This window comes from Garra rufa, chromosome 16 (assembly GCF_049309525.1).
Source record: "Garra rufa chromosome 16, GarRuf1.0, whole genome shotgun sequence".
NCBI lineage: Eukaryota > Metazoa > Chordata > Actinopteri > Cypriniformes > Cyprinidae > Garra > Garra rufa.
The window spans coordinates 42,916,995-42,938,669 of record NC_133376.1 but is presented as its reverse complement, the minus strand read 5'-3'; the positions used below and the strand labels follow the sequence as shown (position 1 = coordinate 42,938,669).

At 35.2% G+C, this 21,675-nt stretch overlaps 1 protein-coding gene across 1 annotated transcript in view; it reads right to left on the bottom strand.

The window, feature by feature from the left end:
* Positions 1 to 21,675, bottom strand: part of atp7a (ATPase copper transporting alpha) — a 52,912-nt gene that overhangs the window by 26,684 nt on the left and 4,553 nt on the right. Inside the window, exons 3-12 of the mRNA XM_073820051.1 lie at positions 18,861 to 19,326; positions 14,845 to 15,531; positions 8,561 to 8,785; positions 7,291 to 7,454; positions 7,040 to 7,201; positions 6,757 to 6,833; positions 4,073 to 4,295; positions 2,745 to 2,978; positions 2,565 to 2,656; positions 1,007 to 1,134 (exon numbers count right to left, since the gene is read on the bottom strand). Coding sequence (XP_073676152.1) covers positions 1,007 to 1,134; positions 2,565 to 2,656; positions 2,745 to 2,978; positions 4,073 to 4,295; positions 6,757 to 6,833; positions 7,040 to 7,201; positions 7,291 to 7,454; positions 8,561 to 8,785; positions 14,845 to 15,531; positions 18,861 to 19,326 — 2,458 coding nt within the window. The remainder of the gene's footprint in view (positions 1 to 1,006; positions 1,135 to 2,564; positions 2,657 to 2,744; positions 2,979 to 4,072; positions 4,296 to 6,756; positions 6,834 to 7,039; positions 7,202 to 7,290; positions 7,455 to 8,560; positions 8,786 to 14,844; positions 15,532 to 18,860; positions 19,327 to 21,675) is intronic.

Below are 21,675 nucleotides of genomic sequence, written 5' to 3'. Positions count from 1 at the left end.
AGTCAAAAATACAATTTAAGGGTCAAAATTATAATTTTTTTCTTTATGCCAAAAATCATTATGATATTTAAGTAAAGATTGTGTTCCATGAAGATATTTGGTAAAATTTCAATCGTAAATATATTAAAACTTTTTTTTTTTTGTTTAGCAATATGCATTGCTAAAACCTTCATTTGGACAACTTTAAAGGCAATTTTCTTAATATTTAGATTTTTTTTGCAACCTCTGATTTCAGGTTTGCAGATAGTTGTATCTCGGCCAAATTTTGTCTTAAACTTACAAACCATACATCAATGGAAAGCTTAAGTTTAAGCTTTCAGATGATGTATAAATCTCAAATTTAGAAAATTTGACCCTTATGACTGGTTTTGTGGTCCAGGCTCACATATCATGCTGTATCTTATACATATAAAAAACAAAAACACATTCAGGGCTATTTTTTCTTTCATAACTTGAATTATAAGTGTATTTTAACTGCATTCTAATAGTCTTCATCGTGCAGTGAATGCTTTTTGTACTCTCAAGACATGTTTTTGTTAGTTTTTGCAAAGTGAGTGACATACTCTATAATGTCAGCTTGCATGCTGTAAAAACAACAATCATGATATTTTTGTAGATGATAAAAAGTCTAAAGTCTATAACAGTGATTCTCAACCTTTTCGACTCCAATGTCCCCCTTTTCTGTAATACATAGAGAGAGTGTGTGCACATGGCTGTGAGGTTGGGAAAATTAAGCATACCAATGGATGGAAAATGTATAGATTCCAAAAACAAAACGCTTATTGGGGGATTTGAACTCTTAATATCTGGCAACCGAAACTATGAATGCTTGTGGAGACTTGTTACCACTGCACCAGTGGCAAATTAAAATGAAACGTTTCAGGAAAAATAATCAAGAGAAGCAGAAATTGTGATCATGATTAACACACAACATGGAACTCTTAACAATTATCCTGCCTTGTTTGATTGCACTCATGTCAGCAAAGAGAAAAGTGCCCTCTCTAACCTGTAATGAGAGACTCGTCTGCCATGGAGTGTCCTTCAATCACTCGGCCATCGACTGGAAACTTCCCTCCGGGCACGACCCTAACAACATCTCCCCTCTGCACCAGCTCCACATCCACCTGCTCCTCGCTGAGAGAGAAGCACAAGGTCATACGCAGTGTTGGGGGTCACGCATTACAAATAACGCAAGTTACATAACAATATTACTTTTTCCAAGTAACTAGTTAAGTAATGCATTACTTTTTAATTGACAGGAAAATATCTGAGTTACTTTTTCAAAAAGTAACGCCAGTGTCCTTTTCCCCCATTTATTGATTAAAAGCTCTCCTGTCCCCATGTTGAGAGAAACTGTAAGTAAGACGTTACTTTAGTTCTAGAGTAAATGTGAACATGCAAAAACATACTCTCACTCACTAAACAAAATGATACAGTATTCCTCAAAACAAATAAAAACAGCTAAATTTAATGCAAACCTGCAACGATTAAATATATTAAATACAAATATCCTTTTTGTGTTTAATCCCATTTTACTTTAGTTCTAGAATAAATGTGAACATGCATTAATTCATCTCACTCACTAAAAAAACAGATACAGTATTTCTCAAATTGAATAAACAAACCAAGCAATAATTTAATATGTTAAATAATATAAATATCTTTTATGTATTTAATCCCATTTTATTAACCGATGTCTTTGCTGCCGACCTTCGATGATCCACTTCATCAATACTAATAAGCATAGAGATGATCTAACATTTGTTTTCCTTTTTTTTTATTGCTGAAGAGTTGACATTTGTTCTTCTGTGGTCTACTGTACAGACGTGAATTTACTTTTCTCTAAGCCTGAGGCTTTTGATGTGAAAAGGATTTTACATTTGCCAAAAATAGAACTTTTTATATTAAAAACAAACAAGCAAGCCCTGCCCAGATTTAAAAAGTAACGCAAAAATAACGTGACGCATTACTTTCCATAAAAAGTAACTAAGTAACGTAAATTACTTTTTTGGGGAGTAACTCAATATTGTAATGCAATACTTTTAAAAGTAACTTTCCTCAACAATGGTCATATGTGACCCTGGACCACAAAACCAGTCATAAAGTTAAATTTTACAAAACTGAGATGTATACATCATATGAAAGCTCAATAAATAAGCTTTCTATTGACGTTTGGTTTGATAGGATAGGACAATATTTGGCCGAGATACATCTATTTGAAAATCTGGAATCTGAGGATGCAAATAAATCAAAATACTGAGAAAATCACCTTTAAATTTGTCCACATTAAGTTCTTAACAATGCATATAACTAATCAAAAATTACATTTTGATATGTTTACATTAGGAATTTTACAAAAAATCTTCATGGAACATGATCTTTACTTAATTTCCTAATGATTTTTGGCATAAAAGAAAAATCAATAATTTTGACCCATACAATGTATTTTTGGCTATTGCTACAAACATACCCCAGCGACTTAATACTGGTTTTGTGGTCCAGGGTCACATATGTGGAACAAAGTCAGCTCTACTTTCTGTTTAACAGCACAGAGATGCACAAACCTCAACACAGACATGTCATCATTCAGCGTAACAACAGTGGCCTCTGTCGCCTGTAAAGACATCAGCTTGGACAGAGCCTCCGAGGTCTTACTCTGCAATTAAAAGCAACATCAGTGCAGAACAATGCAGGAAATGAATAGATATAATTTCAAGCTTGTGTAACTGGAAATGCCTGTTCACCTTCGCTATCTGCTCCAGCCACCTGCCCAGCGAGATGAAGACAAACAGCATGGGTGGAGTATCGAAAAAGGTGATGGGGTTTACTTTGGCTCCCTCCACCATTGCAACCAGGAGGATCACCAGAGAGTATGTGAACGCGATCGTTGTTGCCAGAACAATCAGCACATCCATATTGGCCGTCCGGTGCTTGACAGCTTTATAGGCTTGGCAGTAGAAATACCGCCCACCGATAAACTATTTAAGACAGACAAAACCGGTATGACTACTAAATACACTTCATAAAGTACATACCAAAGTTTTGGCACATTTTCAGTAAACGAGGAACATAGAACACACATTAAAGTGTTAGTTCACTTCCAGAACAAAAAAGATGTTCATGTCTTTCTTTCTTCAGTCGTAAAGAAATTATGTTTTTTGAGGAAAACATTTTAGGATATTCTCCATATAGTGGACTTCAATGGTGGCTGAGAGTTTGAACGTCCAAAATGCAGTCCTTTAAAAGGCTGTAAATGACCCTAGTCGAAGAATAAAGGTCTTCTCTAGAGAAATGATCTGTCATTTTCTAAAGGGGAGACACCGCAGGCAAAAACACTTTTTTCCATGCACCTATCAAGTTTGAGATTTTGGGCTTTTTGGAGTTTTATAAAGTGTTTGAGTTTTTGTCTCCTACACTGAGCCATAAATCTCCACTTCAGTAGCACTTACACACATAAAACTGTACATTTTTATTCCTCTCTATATACGTTGAAGGTTTTAACAGAGGGGTTTGTTCATATATAATTTGCTTGATTTTATACAACATTTTATTCCCCCAAAAATGGTTAAAATGTGTTGTTTTCTGTCTAAGTATTGACAAAATTAGATATCCAAAATCCCCTCTGTAAAAACATTTAACTCTAATCCGTCAAAAAAAATTAAACATGAATTCTGAAACTGACTTCATGCAGTGTTTAGATTTTTGTGCTAGAAATGTATGCAAATTAGCGCATATTTCATTAAATAATGTCTTATTTGCATATTTAAATCGTTGTTTAATTATCAACGTGGGTAAATAAGGTGATAACTATTAATTATTTATTATTTACCCTATTCACCTGCAGTGCCTCGCCTTGAATTAATACTTATTGGGTACTGCATTTTGGAAGTTCAAACTCGCGCGCACCATAGAAGTCCAATATATAGAGACAATTCCTGAAATGAATTTCTTACGACTGAAAAAAAGAAAGACATGAACATCTTGGATGACAAGGGAATGAGTAAACTATCTGTACATTTTTGTTCTGAAAGTGATAATAATAAAATAAACCACAAACTGGCAGGTAACCCACCTGCACAGGGACACAGAAGAGAAACGAGATCAGGTTCATGATGGAGAGGCCCGGCATCAGTTGTTTTTCCAGGAACATTGTGGAGTGGTACTTTTCTCTGTCCTCTGCTGTGGTGTTGTGGTGGTGGGACATTTCGAGCTGGTGATCCATGATTATCATGTAGATCATCATTCCCATAACAGGCACGCAGAAAAACAAGCTGATGAGGAACGATCTTTTCCACCTGGGAGGAAACAGGAGACGTTTTGCTGCAGATAACATTTTGTTAAAACAATTCAACAAAGGCATCTACTAGAGACGCACGAAATTATTCAGCTGAAAATAGCAAAAAAAAGAAAAGAAAGAAAGACATGAACATCTTGGATATCATAGCGGTGAGTAAATTATCAGGAAATTTTTATTTTGGAAGTGGAGTAATCCTTTAAGAATGGATTGGACCAATATATTATTGTTTTATGTAAAGGTGCATCTGGGTTGCCAGGTTTTCACAATAAATCCCACCCAATTGCGTTTTGAGGGGGACCTCCATTCGTTCCAGAGTGTAAAATTCATGCTTTTTGTCAGGGTTACCCTGGTAAATTCGCATTTCAAGGGCTAAATAAAATGTTTTTGGTGTCTTTTCAACCCGCATATTTGGCAACACACCTAACTTGCTCAAGTACTCTTCTCTGTGCCAATCACAACAGACTTGGCCAGCTGACCAATCAGAGCAGAGTAGGCTTATGGAAGGGATATTACACTCAAAGCTTTAAAAAAATACGAGTTAATACGAGTACTTGAATACATAAACAATCTCTAGAACTGCTGTGAGAGTCAGTTCATGAGCATTTTAGCATTACTTTTGAGAAAAAAAAACTATTGTCATGTCATATACAAACAGAAATGTAAAGGCAGCAACCAATCAAAATAAAAGTTCAGTTTAACTTGACAAAAATATTATTTAATGTTATAATACTACTACTAATAAAATTATTATTAAAGCAATATTTACCAAAAAATTATTTACCATTTACAAGAACTTATTTACAAGAAAATTGCAAACACACATGAAAAAAAAGAAATAAGTAATTCTTTATAAAATCTAATTAATCTTTATGAATTAATTAGACATGTTTTTTATTATTACAATTTAATGAAACTATTAAAATGGAGTGCAGAAAATTAATAGAAAACAGATTCACAGAATTAGATCAAAATAAAACTGAATTAAAAAAAAACAAAAACTCATTTTATAGGGCCTTTTAAGAAAGTGTACGTTTCATGATTTCAATTAATTAGTCATGCTTTTGGATTCATATTTTTTAATGTAACCATTACAATAGAGTCTAGAAAAATTCAAATTGGGAAAAAAAAAAGAATATAGAAAAATTTAAATGAATTTGAAAAAAAAAAACTGATTTTGGGAATAAAACAAATTTCATAGGGCCATATTTCATTTGTGTCTTTGTTTTATTGTTTTTGTCCTTTAGTTCGTTACTTGCATCTATGTTCTTATTATTAATAACAAAGATAAAATAACAAAAATGGACTATATCATGACATAAATTGTCATGGTAAAATAAAATTACTATACCATGAAATAAGATTTGGCTTTCTCCTTTTAGCATGTGATTTTTTCTTTAAAGGGGGGTGAAACGTTTTTTTTTTAATAGATAAAATAACTATACAAACCTCCATTTGGATCATCTACTATTCATTAACTTTAGCTGTTGTTCTATGTTTTTGTTGTAGTGTCGGTCAGTGTTGTTTTCGTCAATGATGACGATGACAAAATCATTTCGTTGACGCCACTTTTTTTTCATGACGATAACGAGACGATGACGCGATAAAAATGGCTCGTTGATGACTAAAACATGACGAGACGTGTGTGAGTTTTCGTTGGCGAGACGAGAATAGACAAAAATGTTAGTAGGTGGTCCGTCAGACGTTTCAAATGCATGACATTTCTGCTTATTGTGCATGCCAATCATAACCTAAAACGCATATGCCGCTATGGCAAGCCGTTTTAGCATTAAATACTCTTTGCTATACTAGTATGGCAAGCCGTTTTAGCATTCCATCCTTGTTTGTCTTTTATGTTTTAAAACATTCCTTCATTATTGTAATTATTGGTGAAAATAGTCGATCCGGAAGCTCACATTGTGTTGAACTATAGATCTGCTATTTTCAGAACTTATAAGTGACACTACCCAACAGCAAAATACTTAATGACCTACATTAATTTGTTAAAAGACTACTTTTTCCCCTTTTTTGACTAAAACTAGACTAAAACCTTTTTGACTTTTCGTCGACTAAAATTGGACTAAAACTATCACATACAGAAGTGACTAAAATTTGACTAAAACTAATAAGCATTTTAGTCCAAAAGACTAAGACTAAATCTAAGATGGTTGTCAAAAACAACACTGGTGTCGGTTCAGTAGTAGTATTGAGATATTTTAGTCAAAATTTTAGTATTGCGACAACACTACTTCAACAAACCGTTTCGAAATCACGGACATATGGCTCTAGGTATAATAATAATAATAATATGCATATTCTGAGAATATAACATTTTCTGACCTTAGATGCATTTGAATCTGTTGTACGGGACTCTGACACAATATTAGGACACTTTAAAATACCATACCTGCTTTTTAATCATGTTTTAATCTTGTATTGCTCTTCTTCGCTCATGTACTTACTGCTGGATCTCACGGCTGTGATCCAAGTGACTCCCAGGACGATCTTTCTTCACCAGAGAGGCTGTAAATCCCATGTTCTGTTTATTAAAAAGAGAAGTTCAGAATGGTTATCATACTTCCCTATTATTATTTATAGCTTTGTTCCAGAACATAAACTGACACACAAACTAATAAGTGACTGATTCAGAATGCCAAATGTAAAAGCAATCACTGATTATCACACTTTATTACTGAGATATATACATATACACACATGTGTATGAGAACATGAAAGCGAATTCACCTCTATCCATCTGATTATGTCTCTCGGGCCGGTCACTTCTGGGTCATACTTGACGTGGGCTTTATTAGTTGCGAGGGCAACCGAAGCATAAAGGATGCCCTTCTGCTTCATCAGGGTAGACTCAATTTTGTGAACACAGGATGCACATGTCATCCCTCTGACCTATAAAAAACACACACAAGTCATCCACAAACTTCTGCTGATAAGAAAATGGCTCAAAGATCAACAATAGGACCTGCTGACAGACTAACCACAAGCTCTAGGGTTCCGTCTGAGCCGTCGTAATTCTCCATGACCGTAGCCGTGAAACCGAGCTCTCGGATAAACTCCGCTATTCTCTGAGGATCGATGATCGAGGGGCTGTATCGAACCTCGGCTTTACTGGCCATCAGTGCAACCAAAACTGAGTGAACACCTGAGGAAAAACAAACAAACATGATACCATACTGCTCTCCAAAGGCAAAGCGCAGTAACTACGCATTTGGTCAAAATTGAGTTAAGGCTTAAAATGGACTTTGTGACAACTGTTTTGTCTTGTGGCAAAGTCTTCTGGTTCAATTTTGTCCCAGAGAACCGAGAGTGTTTCAGAGAAACAAGATGTTTGACAAGCTGGCGTAAAAACTTCAAAGGCATTTTTCTCAGTTTCAGTGTTGCCGTAGTTACTGCACTTTGCCTTTGGAGGGCAGCATAGTAAACACAACCATCCTTTATAACCCTGGACCACAAAACCAGTCTTAAGTAGCACTGGTGTATTGATAGCAATAGCCAACAATATCTTTTCTTTTATGCCAAAAATCATTAGGATATTAAGTAAAGATCATGTTCCATGAACATATTTTAGAAATTTCCTACCGTAAATATATCAAAACCTACTTTTAAGTTGCTAAGACAACTTTAAAGGCGATTTTCTCAATATTTAGATTTTTTTAAGCACCCTCAGATTACAGATTTTTAAATCGTTATATCTCAGCCAAATATTGTCCTATCCTAACAAATGGAAAACTTATTTATTCAGCTTTCAGATGATGCGTAAATCTCAATTTCGAAAAACTGACACTTATGACTGGTTTTGTGGTCCATGGGCATTGGTCACATTTGTTTTAAACAATCTACCGATTAATATACATAAATTTTTTATTTTTTTTTTTAGAAAATGATCGTTTTGCTAGATAAGAAGCTTCTTCCTCAGCTTGGATTGTTTTGAGCCCTTTAAAGCTGCATTTAAACCACATTTTGGAAGTTTAAATTCAGGGCACCATAGAAGTCCACTCTATGGGGATTATTCCTGAAATGTTTTTCTCCAAAAACTATTTCTTTACAACTGAAGAAAGAAAAACATTAACATCTTGGATGACAACGGGGTTGCATTTTTGCATTTTAATACAGCACATTTAAAACAAGCTTGATTAAAAAACAAATCTAAAAGTAGTCAGAACACATTCCTAAAATGAGTAACCTACATAATCTGAAATCATTAACGGATTACAATTTGTAAGTAATCTACGCAGAACTAAGGATTACCATGCTCGTTCTTGAGGTTCCTCTCAATGTTGGCCACGCAGGAGGCGCAGGTCATCCCACCAACCTGGATGAAACATTTGGAAATAGTGTTTGTTGACGGCTCAGCGTCACTCTCCGCTTCATTCTCTTTCACAGCTGACCAGACCGGAGATAAAGAGGAGCTCCGGACGAACGGTGCTGGCGGCAATGTGCTTTTGACCACTGAAGGCACCAATGAATTTGTTTCTGTGAACACAACAGGACAAAGCTAAAAGAGACCTGGAAATGATAGTCTAGGACATTGTGGCCACACTGCAAAAAAAAATGCTTTTCTTACTTAGATTTTTTTTGTCTTGTTTCCAGCCAAAATATCTAAAAATTCTTTATTCAAGAAGGATTTTCTAGGCAAGTAAAAAATATTTTCTTGTTTTCAGAAAAAACAAGTCAAAAGGCAAAAAAAATCTTATTTTTCTTACCCCATTTGCAAATTTAAAAAAAAAAAAAAAACACTTAATTTTGATGTTTTTTCTGAAAACAAGACAGCCATTTTTACTCGTCTAGAAAATCCTTCTTGATATAAGACTTTTTAGATATTTTGTCTGGAAACAAGACAAAAGTCAAAGTAAGAAAAGCATTTTTTGCAGTGTGTGCATTAATCTGACTCAATCTGAACCCCAAAGCAACAACGGGACTTGAAAAAACAACAAGATATTGTGGCCACAAATTATGAATTCATTCATCTTATTAATGTCATTTGAGTTAAATTAAAATAAACTGTAGTATCCTAAAGTAAGATTATATCAAACATGAATAAGACAGTGAATAATTAGGTGTCAAAAAAGACCTGTCAAGAACATTATCTGGTTCGTATTTTACCCACAAAGCCAAAAGGTTTATATTTATCACCAAACAACTGTGCCATTCTTACCCATTCTCATTACTGAAAAGCTTAAAAAATAAATAAATACAATATTATTGAATATAATTGAATTAAAAAATCATGGTATGACCGAACTGATTTTATGGAGCTTTTTTAAATAACACTGAGTCATAATGACTTGCATTTTTGTATTCTATAAATAAATCATCTGGACACATGACACTGTTGAGAACTGGGAAGGAAATGTGCTTTTGTCATGACAATGCTGTCACAGTGCCAGAAAATCTTAATCGTCCTAAAAACTAGACTTCATTGTCATAATGCAAAATGCACTTTATTGTTTTCGTTCTATGTATTGTGTGGTGAAATATGACCAGGACATGTTCCTTGTAAAATTGTTGGTTTTATGCACCTTTTGTTTTTGAACCTGTCAGATGGTATTAAATACTGTAAATGTAGTCTCAACCATGAAAACAAACCACAGCAGTTCTCATACATCAAGCAAATCCAATATGGATTACTTTTACAATGTCTTTTTATGAATGTTTTGAAGCGTCAATGTTTTAGTGGAACAGATTTTTAATGGAGGACAAAAATCTTGATGTTCATTTGTGTTTCAAAGATGAATGAAAGTCTTGCAGGTTTGACAGAATTCTCATTTTTGGGTAAACTAACCCTCTTATCAGGATTTTCAGCTACAATGATCATACTAAATGACCAATGACAGCCACATTTTCAGAAGTTACATTCAAAACCCACCTAGCTAAAAACAAAATGGGCATGATAAGATAATGCCTCTCAGATTCAACCAGTTATTGTCTGTTTTACGATTCATGTTTATTTTGTACAGAGCTGGGTAGAAAGAAACTGATTACATTTAAGCAATCAGACTCCAAAAATTAAGTACTTGTAATTAGATTATATTACATTATAAAATACTGCTAAATACTGTTATCTGACTGCAGTTACTTTTTAATGATTACATTTAGTTTTGTTGCAGCATTATGTTAAACTGCTTTAAATTAGTTTTCCCCCACATCAATTTACACTCCATACACCATAATAATGACAAAGCAAAAACCAGATTTGCAAATTTTACAAATGTATTAAAAATAAAACACTGAATTAAGTACATTGCATAAGTATTCATACCCTTAACTCAGTACATAGTTGAAGCACCTTTACAGCCTCAAGTCTTTTTGGGTCTGATGTGACAAGCTTTGCACATCTGTATTTGGCAGACCTCACCTTTTCACCTCTCAAGCTCTTTTTTCTAGAGTCCTAGTTGTTCCAATCGTCTTCCATTATGGATAATGGAGGCTACATGCTTCTGTCAACCTTCAATGCAGCAGGTTTTTGTTTCTGAACTCTTCCCTAGATCATTGCCTTAACGCAAGTCTGTCACTGAGCTCTACAGGTAGTTATCTTGACCTCAGGACTTGTTTTTTGCATTTTCAGCTGTTAGACCTTTTCTGAGAGGTGTGTGCCTTTCTAAATCAGACTCATTCAAATGAATTTGCCACAGTTTAACTCCACTCCAAGTGTAGGAACATCTAGAAGCAACATGAATGCTCCTGAGCTAAATTTCGAGTGTCCCAGAAAAGGGTATGAATACTTATGCAACGGGATCTTTTCAGTTTTTTATTTTTAATAAATTTGCAATTTTGTTACAAACCTGTTTTGTGCTTTGTAATTATGGTGTATGAGATGTAGATTGATGTGGAAAAAAAAAGTAATTTAAAGCAGTTTAACGTAAGGCTGCAACAAAACGTGAAAAAAAAATGTAGGGGTATGAATTCTTTTGCAAGGCACTGTACATACTATTCACACGTCTTTGTCTTCAGACAGCTTTTGTCTTTTTTAAACACGTTAAATGCATTTTAATGCAAATTTCTGTTGTTGTTTTCTTTATTTACTGTAATGCACTTTTTTGTCAGCTGAACCTTTTACCCAATATATTTACTTGAAGTACCCCTGAGATTATAAGGTAATAAGTTAATGATTAAGTAAAGCACTTTCATGTTCACATTTCTCTGATGTTGGCTAATGGTCACATGACACCCAGGTAAATGAATCAAATCTTTAATCTTTCATAGTAAGCATTTTATTTTGATTGTTATTTGAAAACAAACCCATGCACAAACTTGTTTAAGAAACCTTGACGCAATGTAATGTTTAATTCACTTCATGTTGTTAATAAGAGCAAATGAAATATACTTTCATTCCGTTTGTATTTTTATGTCAATATGGTACAAGATCCTTTTTAAATCAACGTAAATTACATTCTCTAAAACGGGGGTTTTCAACTAAAACGACTCGAGGTCCAGTAATGAACCCTACTCACCAGCCGAGGTCCGGACAATTATTTATAAAAAACTATTTATGTTTTTTGCGAGACCAGGGTATCTGCAGCATATTAAATTCTAGACATTTAAATACCTTTTTAAAGACCTGAACAAAAAATAAATAAATAAATAAAATGACTGTAAAAAGCATGATTTACAATTCAGATGCAGGTTTCACAAAACAAAAAACTTCACATTCCAGCCTTCAAGAGTCAAAAGTATCAATTCTTATAAACATTTAAAAAATTCTTTAAACTTTCATTGTCAATCAAGTATTATATTAATTAACAGACATATATTTTACTGCCTTAATTGTTTACATCTGTATAACACATGATCTTGTCGATCCATCAGTTCACATTTACAGCTCTACATGTTTGCTTCTTAAAACCATGAATTGATTTTTTTTTACATTGGTCTTTTTAACAACAGCAGACAAGCTGATTAAAAATGGCAGATCATTTTCTTCCAGCAGGAGGCGCTATCAGAATGGTAGACAAAGCAGCACTGCAGCTGACTTTGAAACATGCAGCGCTCATTTATCGCAATTCTTGCCTTTTAGTCCCCAATTTAAGACAAGCTGAAATCATTTAAATTAAGACTTTCTTAACCCCTGATAACAGTCGTCAATGAAAATTAAGAGCTTTATTTTAAACACCGACTTTTAAAAAACAACCCTTAGTCTACATAAAATACACAACATTTTTCCCCACTGTGTTCGGCGCACAAGAGAAATATTAGGGACGTAAATTAATATCAGCATATATTCGTCTATCATTGTCTCTGAGAGAATGTGCACGACAGACGCTGAAAGGCTGTTTTTACTTTCACTTTAACATATTGCACAGTTTTCACTTTGCTTGTGCGATATCCATTTGCTAACCTTCATGGTTTAAAACATAAATATGTATAAAAATACAGTATAAAAAGATATATTTACAAAATTCTGTGACGTAACCCCAACATAATGCGTTTTCCAGCAATGTTTTTCACTACATCTGTCTGTACACAATGCGCCGATCTCTGCTCTCATCAACTGCACTGAAGATTGCACCCAAACGCTGACCCTGGTGTGCTTAATATAAATTTATTTATTAGAAATTAGCGTTTGGCTTTTTTTTTATTATTATGTCAAAAGCTTTCCAGTTGACGACCCTGGCTCTAAAATGTGTAACGTAATAGATTACGTTACTAACTACAATTTGTGTCATTTAATTTGGAGTCAGTAGTGGACTACGACGAAAAATGATGGCTTCAAGTGCTGCATCAGAGGCATTTATGACCATAAAGAACCATAAATGGGAACCATAGAGGTGGGTATTAATGAATTACATTTACTTCGTTACATGTACTTGAGTAAATTTTTGGGGTAACTAGTACTTTTAGAGTATAATTAAAGCAGCAAACACAGAGTTGTAAATGTAAAAAGTTAAGGTGCCTTCTAAAAATCTAAACAAGTAGAGTAATATTTATGTTTCAAATAAATATAATAAATTATATACTCAATGTTTCCCTTTTAATGTTATAAAGGATGAAATGCCACAGTGTAACATTTTGTTTTTGTGTGAAACTGTATCTGAATTTTAAATCATATTCTACTTTACATTGTCCAATCCCATTACTGTTTATTTTACTTTTGCAGATCTTAAAAATGGTTATGAATTGCTTTAAATTAATATTAAAAAATTCTGCAGATACACTAAATGAAATAAATATAATGAAATAAAATTACTTCCTTGATATCTGTTATATTTGTGAATTAAAAACATTTTTGATTAGACTCCTATCTGATTTTCTATATTTAAAAAAAAAGGTCTTTTTTTATTTTTGGGCTAGTTAAATTAATTTTCGGGCTACCAAAAACTGAAGAGTACCTGCCCGAAGGGCTACCAGAAATTTTATATATATATATATTAGGGCCGGGACTTTAACCCGTTAATTTAGATTAATTAATTACACAAAAATAACGCGTTAAAATTTTTTAACGCATTTTAATCGCACTAAGTTTTGCACCGCGGAACGTTTCTCACTGGATGAGATTAGGCGGACCGATTATACTGGAGCACAAACTAGCGTTCAGACAAGCCAAAGACGTCCGTCCTAAAGTAGTATTGTATGTCCCAAATCGTAGTATGTTTAAAAAGTATTCCAAAGATTCCCGGATGGTCTACTACTTAACGATCAATGCACACTTTCAACTGCTAATATTGCCCGCAACACACTGCGCCGTGAACGAGGATTCGATTAGAACTACAAACACGCATAAAAAGTGTTAAAAACTACAAACATGGAGGATATACGCGACCAACGGACAGGTAGAGAAAGGGGTTTGAGTGATAAATAATCAGTGTGTAACCTGATAAAAACTATTTTTTAAATTTTATCCGCATTATATTCCATGTGCAGCAACTTTTATAATGATAGGTTTGGTCATTAACGTTTAAATGCATAATTAAGCAAACACAAGAGCAGAGTTCTCGGAATGAAAGACTCGTTAAAGAACGTGCCTCTTGCTACATTTAATGGAAATATTGTACTGGTCTGGTGGACTTGGTTGAACAAAAATAAACAATATTTTGTTGCTTAAGCTTATGTATTCAGTCATTATTCAATGGTATACTAAAAATCCACGTAAAATTCTTAATTCTCACTGTTCTCAGGTCAAATATTTACATGCGATTAAAATGCGATTAATTTCGATTAATTAATTACAAAGCCTCTAATTAATTAGATTAAATTTTTTAATCGAGTCCCGGCCCTAATATATATATATATATATATATATATATATATTCAGGGTCTTCACTTCATATCAAGAAGTAACTAGTAACTAGCTACTTGAGTACTTTTTTCATCGGATACTTTTTTACTCTTACTCAAGTAACTATTAAGATTGTTACTTTTACTCATACTTGAGTAAATACTTCCATAAGTACATGTACTTTTACTTGAGTACAGATTTTGGGTACTCTACCCACCTCTGAAATGGGATGATGTAGTATTGCTAACCAGTCTATAACTGTCAGTAATTAAGACATATAGAAGGAAAGATACGTCCCCATGAAATAAGACACACTTACCAGGGAGAAAAGCATCAAAGCCCATGTCCTCTATGGCGGTCCTCAGCTCCTCAGGGGTGGTCACTAAAGGGTCATACTCAAAGGTTCCCTGATGATTGGCCAGTGACACTTTGGCCGATCTCACTCCTTGCTTCTGGGATATCATGCCCTCGATGGACTGAACACAGGAGCCACAGGTCATGCCTTCAATGTGGATATCCGCTACTGAAGCCAGCGGCTGGAGAAAGCTCGACTCTGTGGACGCTGAGAGGATAGCTTTAAAATTCCCTGGAGGAAGTGCTTCGATGGCTTTCTGTAGCTCCGCCGCTGAGATTTGTTTTGGATTGTGTTGAATCGAAGCTTGTCTGTTCTCCAAGGACACGACAACCGAACTCACTCCGGGGAGCTTGGATATATTGTCCTGAATATTGACCACGCAAGACTTGCAGTGCATTCCTGTCACCTGAAGCAATGTAGTGATTATGGAGTCTGTGGACGGCTCTGAAACCTTCTCCTCCGGAGAGGAGGCGGCAGTCTGTTTGGGAGCATTGAGCAGGCGCTCTACTTCACTGGGTGAAAGCTTTAACTGACGAGGTTTTGATTTAGCAATGGCCTTGAAACCAGCCACCTCGATTTGGTTTACAATCTCATCCAGCGTGATGACGTAAGGCAGGTAAAGCACAGCAGCCTCCTGGGATTCTAGAGAGACTGAAAAAGCATGGACAAATCCAAAATCAATACTCAGGAAATGTTAGAGTATTTAATAGTTTGTTTGCATTTTGCTTACGCAACAACAGTCATGTTTATTGACATCTGTTGTTTGATGAATAAAACATTAAAGTTACTAATCACTAGTGCTGGGCAATGATTAACCACAATTAATCACATCCAAAATGAACATTTTTGTGCACATAATGTGTGTGTACTGTATATATTTATTATAAATACACACATGCATGTTTATTTTAAAGAAAAATGTATTGTTTTTATATTAAATATATTTCTATACAATATATAAATATATCGATGCAAATGTTTTTAGAATATATACTGTATGTGTGTCTTTATGTATACACATATAATAAATATAAACAGTATGTGTGACCATAGAGCACAAAACCAGTCTTAAGTCGCTGGGGTATATTTATAGCAATAGCCAAAAATACATTGTACGGGTTCGAATTAATGATTTTTTCTTTTATGCCAAAACTCATCAGGATATTAAGTAAAGATCATGTTCCATGAAGATATTTTGTAAATTTCCTTTATTTGGACAACTTTAATATTTTCTCAATATTTAGATTTTTTTGCACCCTCAGATTCCAGATTTTTAAATAGTTGTATCTCACCCAAATATTGTTTATACATCAATGGAAAGTTTATTTATTCAGCTTTCAGATGATGAATAGATCTCAATTTGACTGGTTTTGTGGTCCATGGTCGCATATCACATAAACAAAATCTTTTATTTTGGATGCGATTAATCACGATTAATCGTTGCCCAGCACTAAAAGTTATTTTTTTAGTCTGGTCTGCCTCAGCAGTCTAACAGCACTTGTCAATGTCAAAATGATTGAGATGGCAATCAAGTTGAAGTAGGCTGGGTTTAATGCTCACACAAGCAGAGCGTGAATTCCAGAGTGTCAGTTTTCATAGTGAAAGAGAGAAAGGCACGATAGACGTAGCAAAACGTATCATTTGACAACTGTTTTAGTATAAAAATAATATTTAGGGGTAATATTTAGGGATGCAAACTACTCGACTGTTTTCCTCAAATATGGCTAACTTAAATTGAAAATATGGTCTCATTTACATGATTCAGACATTAAATGTTTTGCATTTTTGGCATATTAGGCATACTATTAAACCTGTATGTGTGCATATCTTAAAATATGATTTGCAAACAGTTCAGAATGATTACTTACCAACTAGAATTAGACCTACAATTTCCTCACTATTCTATTTCTTTAAAGGAACACTCCACTTTTTTTTGGAAAAAGGCTCATTCTCCAACTCCCCACGAGTTAATAAGTTGAGTTTTACCGTTTTGAAATCCATTCAGCCGTTCTCCTGTTCTGGCGATATCACTTTTAGCATAGCTTAGCATAGATCATTGAATCCTATTAGACAAGTAGCATCGCGTTCAAAAATGACCAACAAGTTTCCATATTTGTCCTATTTAAAACTGGACTCTTCTGTAGTTATAATGTGTACTAAGACCGGTGGAAATGCAAAGTTTCAATTTTCTAGGCTGATAAGATTAGGAACTACACTCCCATTCCGGCGTAATAGTCAAGGAAGTTTGCTGCCGTAATGACTACAGAAGAGTCAAGTTTTAAATACAACAAATATGGAAACTCGTTGGTCATTTTTGAACGTGATGCTATTGGTCTAATAGGATTCAATGATCTATGCTAAGCTGTGCTAAAAGTGATATCGCCAGAATAGGAGAACGGCTGAATGGATTTCAAAGCGGTAAAAAACAACTTATTAACTCGGGGGGAGTTGGAGAATGAGCCTATTTAAAAAAAAATGGAGTGTTCCTTTAAGCTTTATTTAAAAAATTGGTCTCCCCAAGGTTCAAGACATGAATACGACTAGGGCTTTCACTAACAATTATTTTGGTAATCGAGAAACTATTACTCGATTACCAAAATAATGTTTATTATTAAAAACAGACCCAAGTGAATAGACTTTAAAATGACTTAAACAGCAGGTCGTTGAATAACTTATCATTCAACGTAAACAGTCTGCAAAGTTGTTAATCAAAAAAGTGCATTATAAAGATATTGTCTCGCAAATAAAAAAGGTGTTCTGCATTGTGAAAGCAAGTTTGTTTGGTTTTCATTGCCGAAAGATGATAATGATGTGAAGAATCAGTGCTTAACAGTAATATTTTCCACAAAACCACAGCAATACATTTCAAAATTTGAATTGTGTGCTCGTCATTTAACGGAGGACTGCTTCTCTAATCTTGGCTTTTACCTTCTTTGGCTTTCAATCTGCTTTATTTAGACTATCAAGCAACTCCGAACCACAACCAGTAAGTACGATTGATACATTATGTGTACCTTTTCAACCGTGTGCTAAAAACTTCTAGTATTTTGTGCTAATATGCCTAAGGCAGCTTTAGTTTCCAGGTAAACATCAGGGTTGCCAGGTTTTCACAACAAAAGCCACTTAATTGCTACTCAAAAATTGTATTCAGGGGTGTAAAATACACACTTTTTGTTTTCCCCTGGAAAAATTGGCATTCCAGTTGATAAATATGACATTATTGGGGTCACTTCAACCCACAGACTTGGCAACACAGATGGCAGTGCTCACTAACTTGCTTAAGTACTCCTCTCTGTGCCAATCACAGCAGACTTGGCCAGCTGGCCAATCAGAGTAGAGTAGGCTTATGGAAGGGAGCGGTTTACAGACATTATGCTCAAAACTGATTTGAACAAACAGTTTCGTAATCATCGACAAATTAATATATATAAATGTATATTCTGAGAAAATTACGTTTTCTGACCGTAGATGCATTTAAACCTGTTGTAGGGGACTCAAACACAATATTAGGACACTTAAAACAAAACATATGATAAGCTCTTTAAAATAACCTATATGCATAACCTACACACATATAAATAAAGTGCATATTAAACCGTTAGCAAATATTCACAATTTTAAATGGTTTTAATATTTAGTGCAGACGCTTTTCACATGCTTTTCACACAAATTCTTGTCCGTGGAATGCACCACTTCCATTATTCTGGTTAATTGTGAAAGCATTAGTTACAACCTTGACTTACAGCAATGTTAAGCAAGATATGAGAATAGGAAGGCCATGTTAACATAATGTATAGATTGTGTAAGATCTCATTTCTTATCTACAGGCAGCAATGTCAATGAGTTTAAATGTGATTTTACCATATAAACTTCACAATGCATGGCATGATTGACCTGTAAATGTTAAAGTTCAATAGGACGACACTGGAGATTGTTTAACTGAAGCGAAAGCAAATCTCACAGGCCTCAAAATGTCATACCTTTAATCTTCTCAACGCCTTTTAACTTCCCAATCTTGCCCTCTATGGTTGTAGTGCAGGACAGGCAAACCATTCCTTCAATACGCATTTTCACCGCTTCCACGCCGCTGGAGCTCCGAGAACTCGTGCCTTCCTGAGCATCAGGAACCAGGCAGCTCATGACTTCCCCAAGCCGCTCCGCACTGACCAGACACGGGACAAACGTGACAGCAAGGCCTTGGTTATCAGCACTCTCCTGTGTCTCGAGCACCCCTGTAGTTTGGGCCAGCGCGCTCCTTGCCTGCTGTATAGAGTCTGTGCTACAGCCTGCTTTGCTGAAGACTTTGGTTTCTGTGTGGACTGGTGTTGATGTAGCGTTTGTCAGGCTGCACTCAAAGCCCATGTCTTCAATGGCCTCTGCTAGGGATTCTGGACTATGGCGAGTGTGGTCATATGTCACAGTTGCATTACTCAGCTCCAGAGACACCTGTGGAACAAAATATAGCTTATAATGTGCTAATCTGTCAAATGGCCCAATAAAAACCACACGCTTACTCGTAGAGCAGCATTTTTCCAGTAACTAGAAATGCTGCATGTGCTTGAGATTGCACAACACTATAGAGCAGATAGTTCCTGTTCTGGATGCTGATTGCCTAATGCAGCATTCCAGCTGTACTTAAATAAATTATATTTGTTTAGATAGATCGCTGAACAGCATATTATTCCTGAGAACCTGCCCGAGAACGTTCTCAGCAAGCTCACTGATCCCTGGTATAATAGTTGAAAAAGTCTATGAAGAATAGTGCTGTCAAATGATCTTAATTGATCGCATCCAAAATACATTTTTTGTTTACTAAATACATGTCTGTGTACTGTGTATACTTATTACGTATACACAGTATCTCACAAATGTAAGTACACCCCTCACATTTCAGCAACCATTTTAGTATATCTTCTCAAGGGACAATACTATAGAAATGAAACTTGGATATATATTAGAGTAGTCAATGTGCAGCTTGTATAGCAGTATAGATTTACTGTTCTCCGAAAATAACTCAACATACAGCCATTATTGTCAAAATAGCTGGCAACAAAAGTGAGTACACCCTAAGTGATAACAGCAGTATGTTGTTTAATCAGCCTTATTGCGGCAGCAAACTTCCTTGACTATTACGCCGGAATGGGAGTGTAGTTCCTAATCTTATCAGCCTAGAAAATTGAAGCTTTGCATTTCCACCAGTCTTAGTACACGATATAACTACAGAAGAGTCAAGTTTTAAATAGGACAAATATCGAAACTCGTTGGTCATTTTTGAACGTGATGCTATTGGTCTAATAGGATTCAATGATCTATGCTAAGCTATGCTAAAAGTGATATCGCCAGAACAGGAGAACGGCTGAATGGATTTCAAAACGGTAAAACTCAACTCATTAACTCGGGGGGAGTTGGAGAATGAGCCTATTTCCAAAAAAAGTGGAGTGTTCCTTTAAAGAGACAGCATCCTATAAATACCAGCAGTGAGGAGCACTAGTTATTTTGCAATTAATTATAAAATTTCTGCACCTGAATACTAGGGTTATTGATTTTATTAGCAACTTTATGTTGTATTCATCTACACTTGTCATTTGTGTAATTGTTCTTGTTTTGTTACTGACTTTATTAGTTCAGCTGGTAGTTTTTACTGTGGATTAGAAGTACTTAAAGTAAGCATTCAGTAATTAATAAAAAACAAACTTGTTTTGTTTTGTTTGTTTTTTGCTGATCCGAAAAATGATCCGATCCGTGACTCAAAATCCGTGATATGATCCGAACCGTGAGTTTTGTGATCCGTTGCACCACTAAAGCCCGCAAACGGTTTGCTGAAGACAACCAATCCAAGAGCATGAGTTACTGGAACCATGTCCTGTGGTCTGATGAGACTATAAGATAAACTTGTTTGGCTCAGATGGTGTCCAGCATGTGTGGCGAAGCCCTGGTGAGGAGTACCAAGAAAGTTGTCTTGCCAACAGTCAAGCATGGTGGTGGTAGAATCATAGTCTGGAGCTGCATGAGTGCTGCTGGTACTGGGGAGCTGCAGATCATTGAGGGAAACATGGATTCTATTATGTACTGTGCATTCTGAAGCAGAACATGATGCCTTCCCTCCAGAAACTAGGCAGAATGGCAGTTTTCCAACATGATAATGATCCCAAACACACCACCAAAATGACAACTGCCTTGCTGAGGAAGCTGAAGCTGAAGGTGATGGAGTGGCCAAGTATGTCTATAGACCTGAACCCTTAATCACCTGTGGGGCATTCTCAAGCGTAAGGTGGAGAAGCACCATCCAGCAGGTTCGTAATGTCATTATAGAGGAGTGGAAGAGAATCCCAGCAACAACCTGTGCAGCTCTGGTCAATTCCATGCCCAGGATGATTAAGGCAGTGCCAGATAACAATAGTGCTAACACAATATATTGACACTATTGTTCACTTATGGTGTACTCACTTTTGTTGCCAGCTATTTTGAAAATAATGGCTGTATGTTGAGTTATTTTCAGGGGACAATAAATCTATACTGCTATACAAGCTGCACACTGACTACTCTAAAATATATCCAAGTTTCATCCAAGTATTGTCCCTTGAGAATATATACTAAAATGGTTGCTGAACTGTGAGGGGTGTACTCACTTTTGTGACATACTGTAAATACAGGCACAGTATATATTTTGAAAATATTTACATGCATGTGCATTTATATATTTATATTATCTAATCGATATTATATATAAATATTTTTACACATATTTTGTATGCGATTAATCATTTGACAGCACTAATGAAAATAAATGTTGAC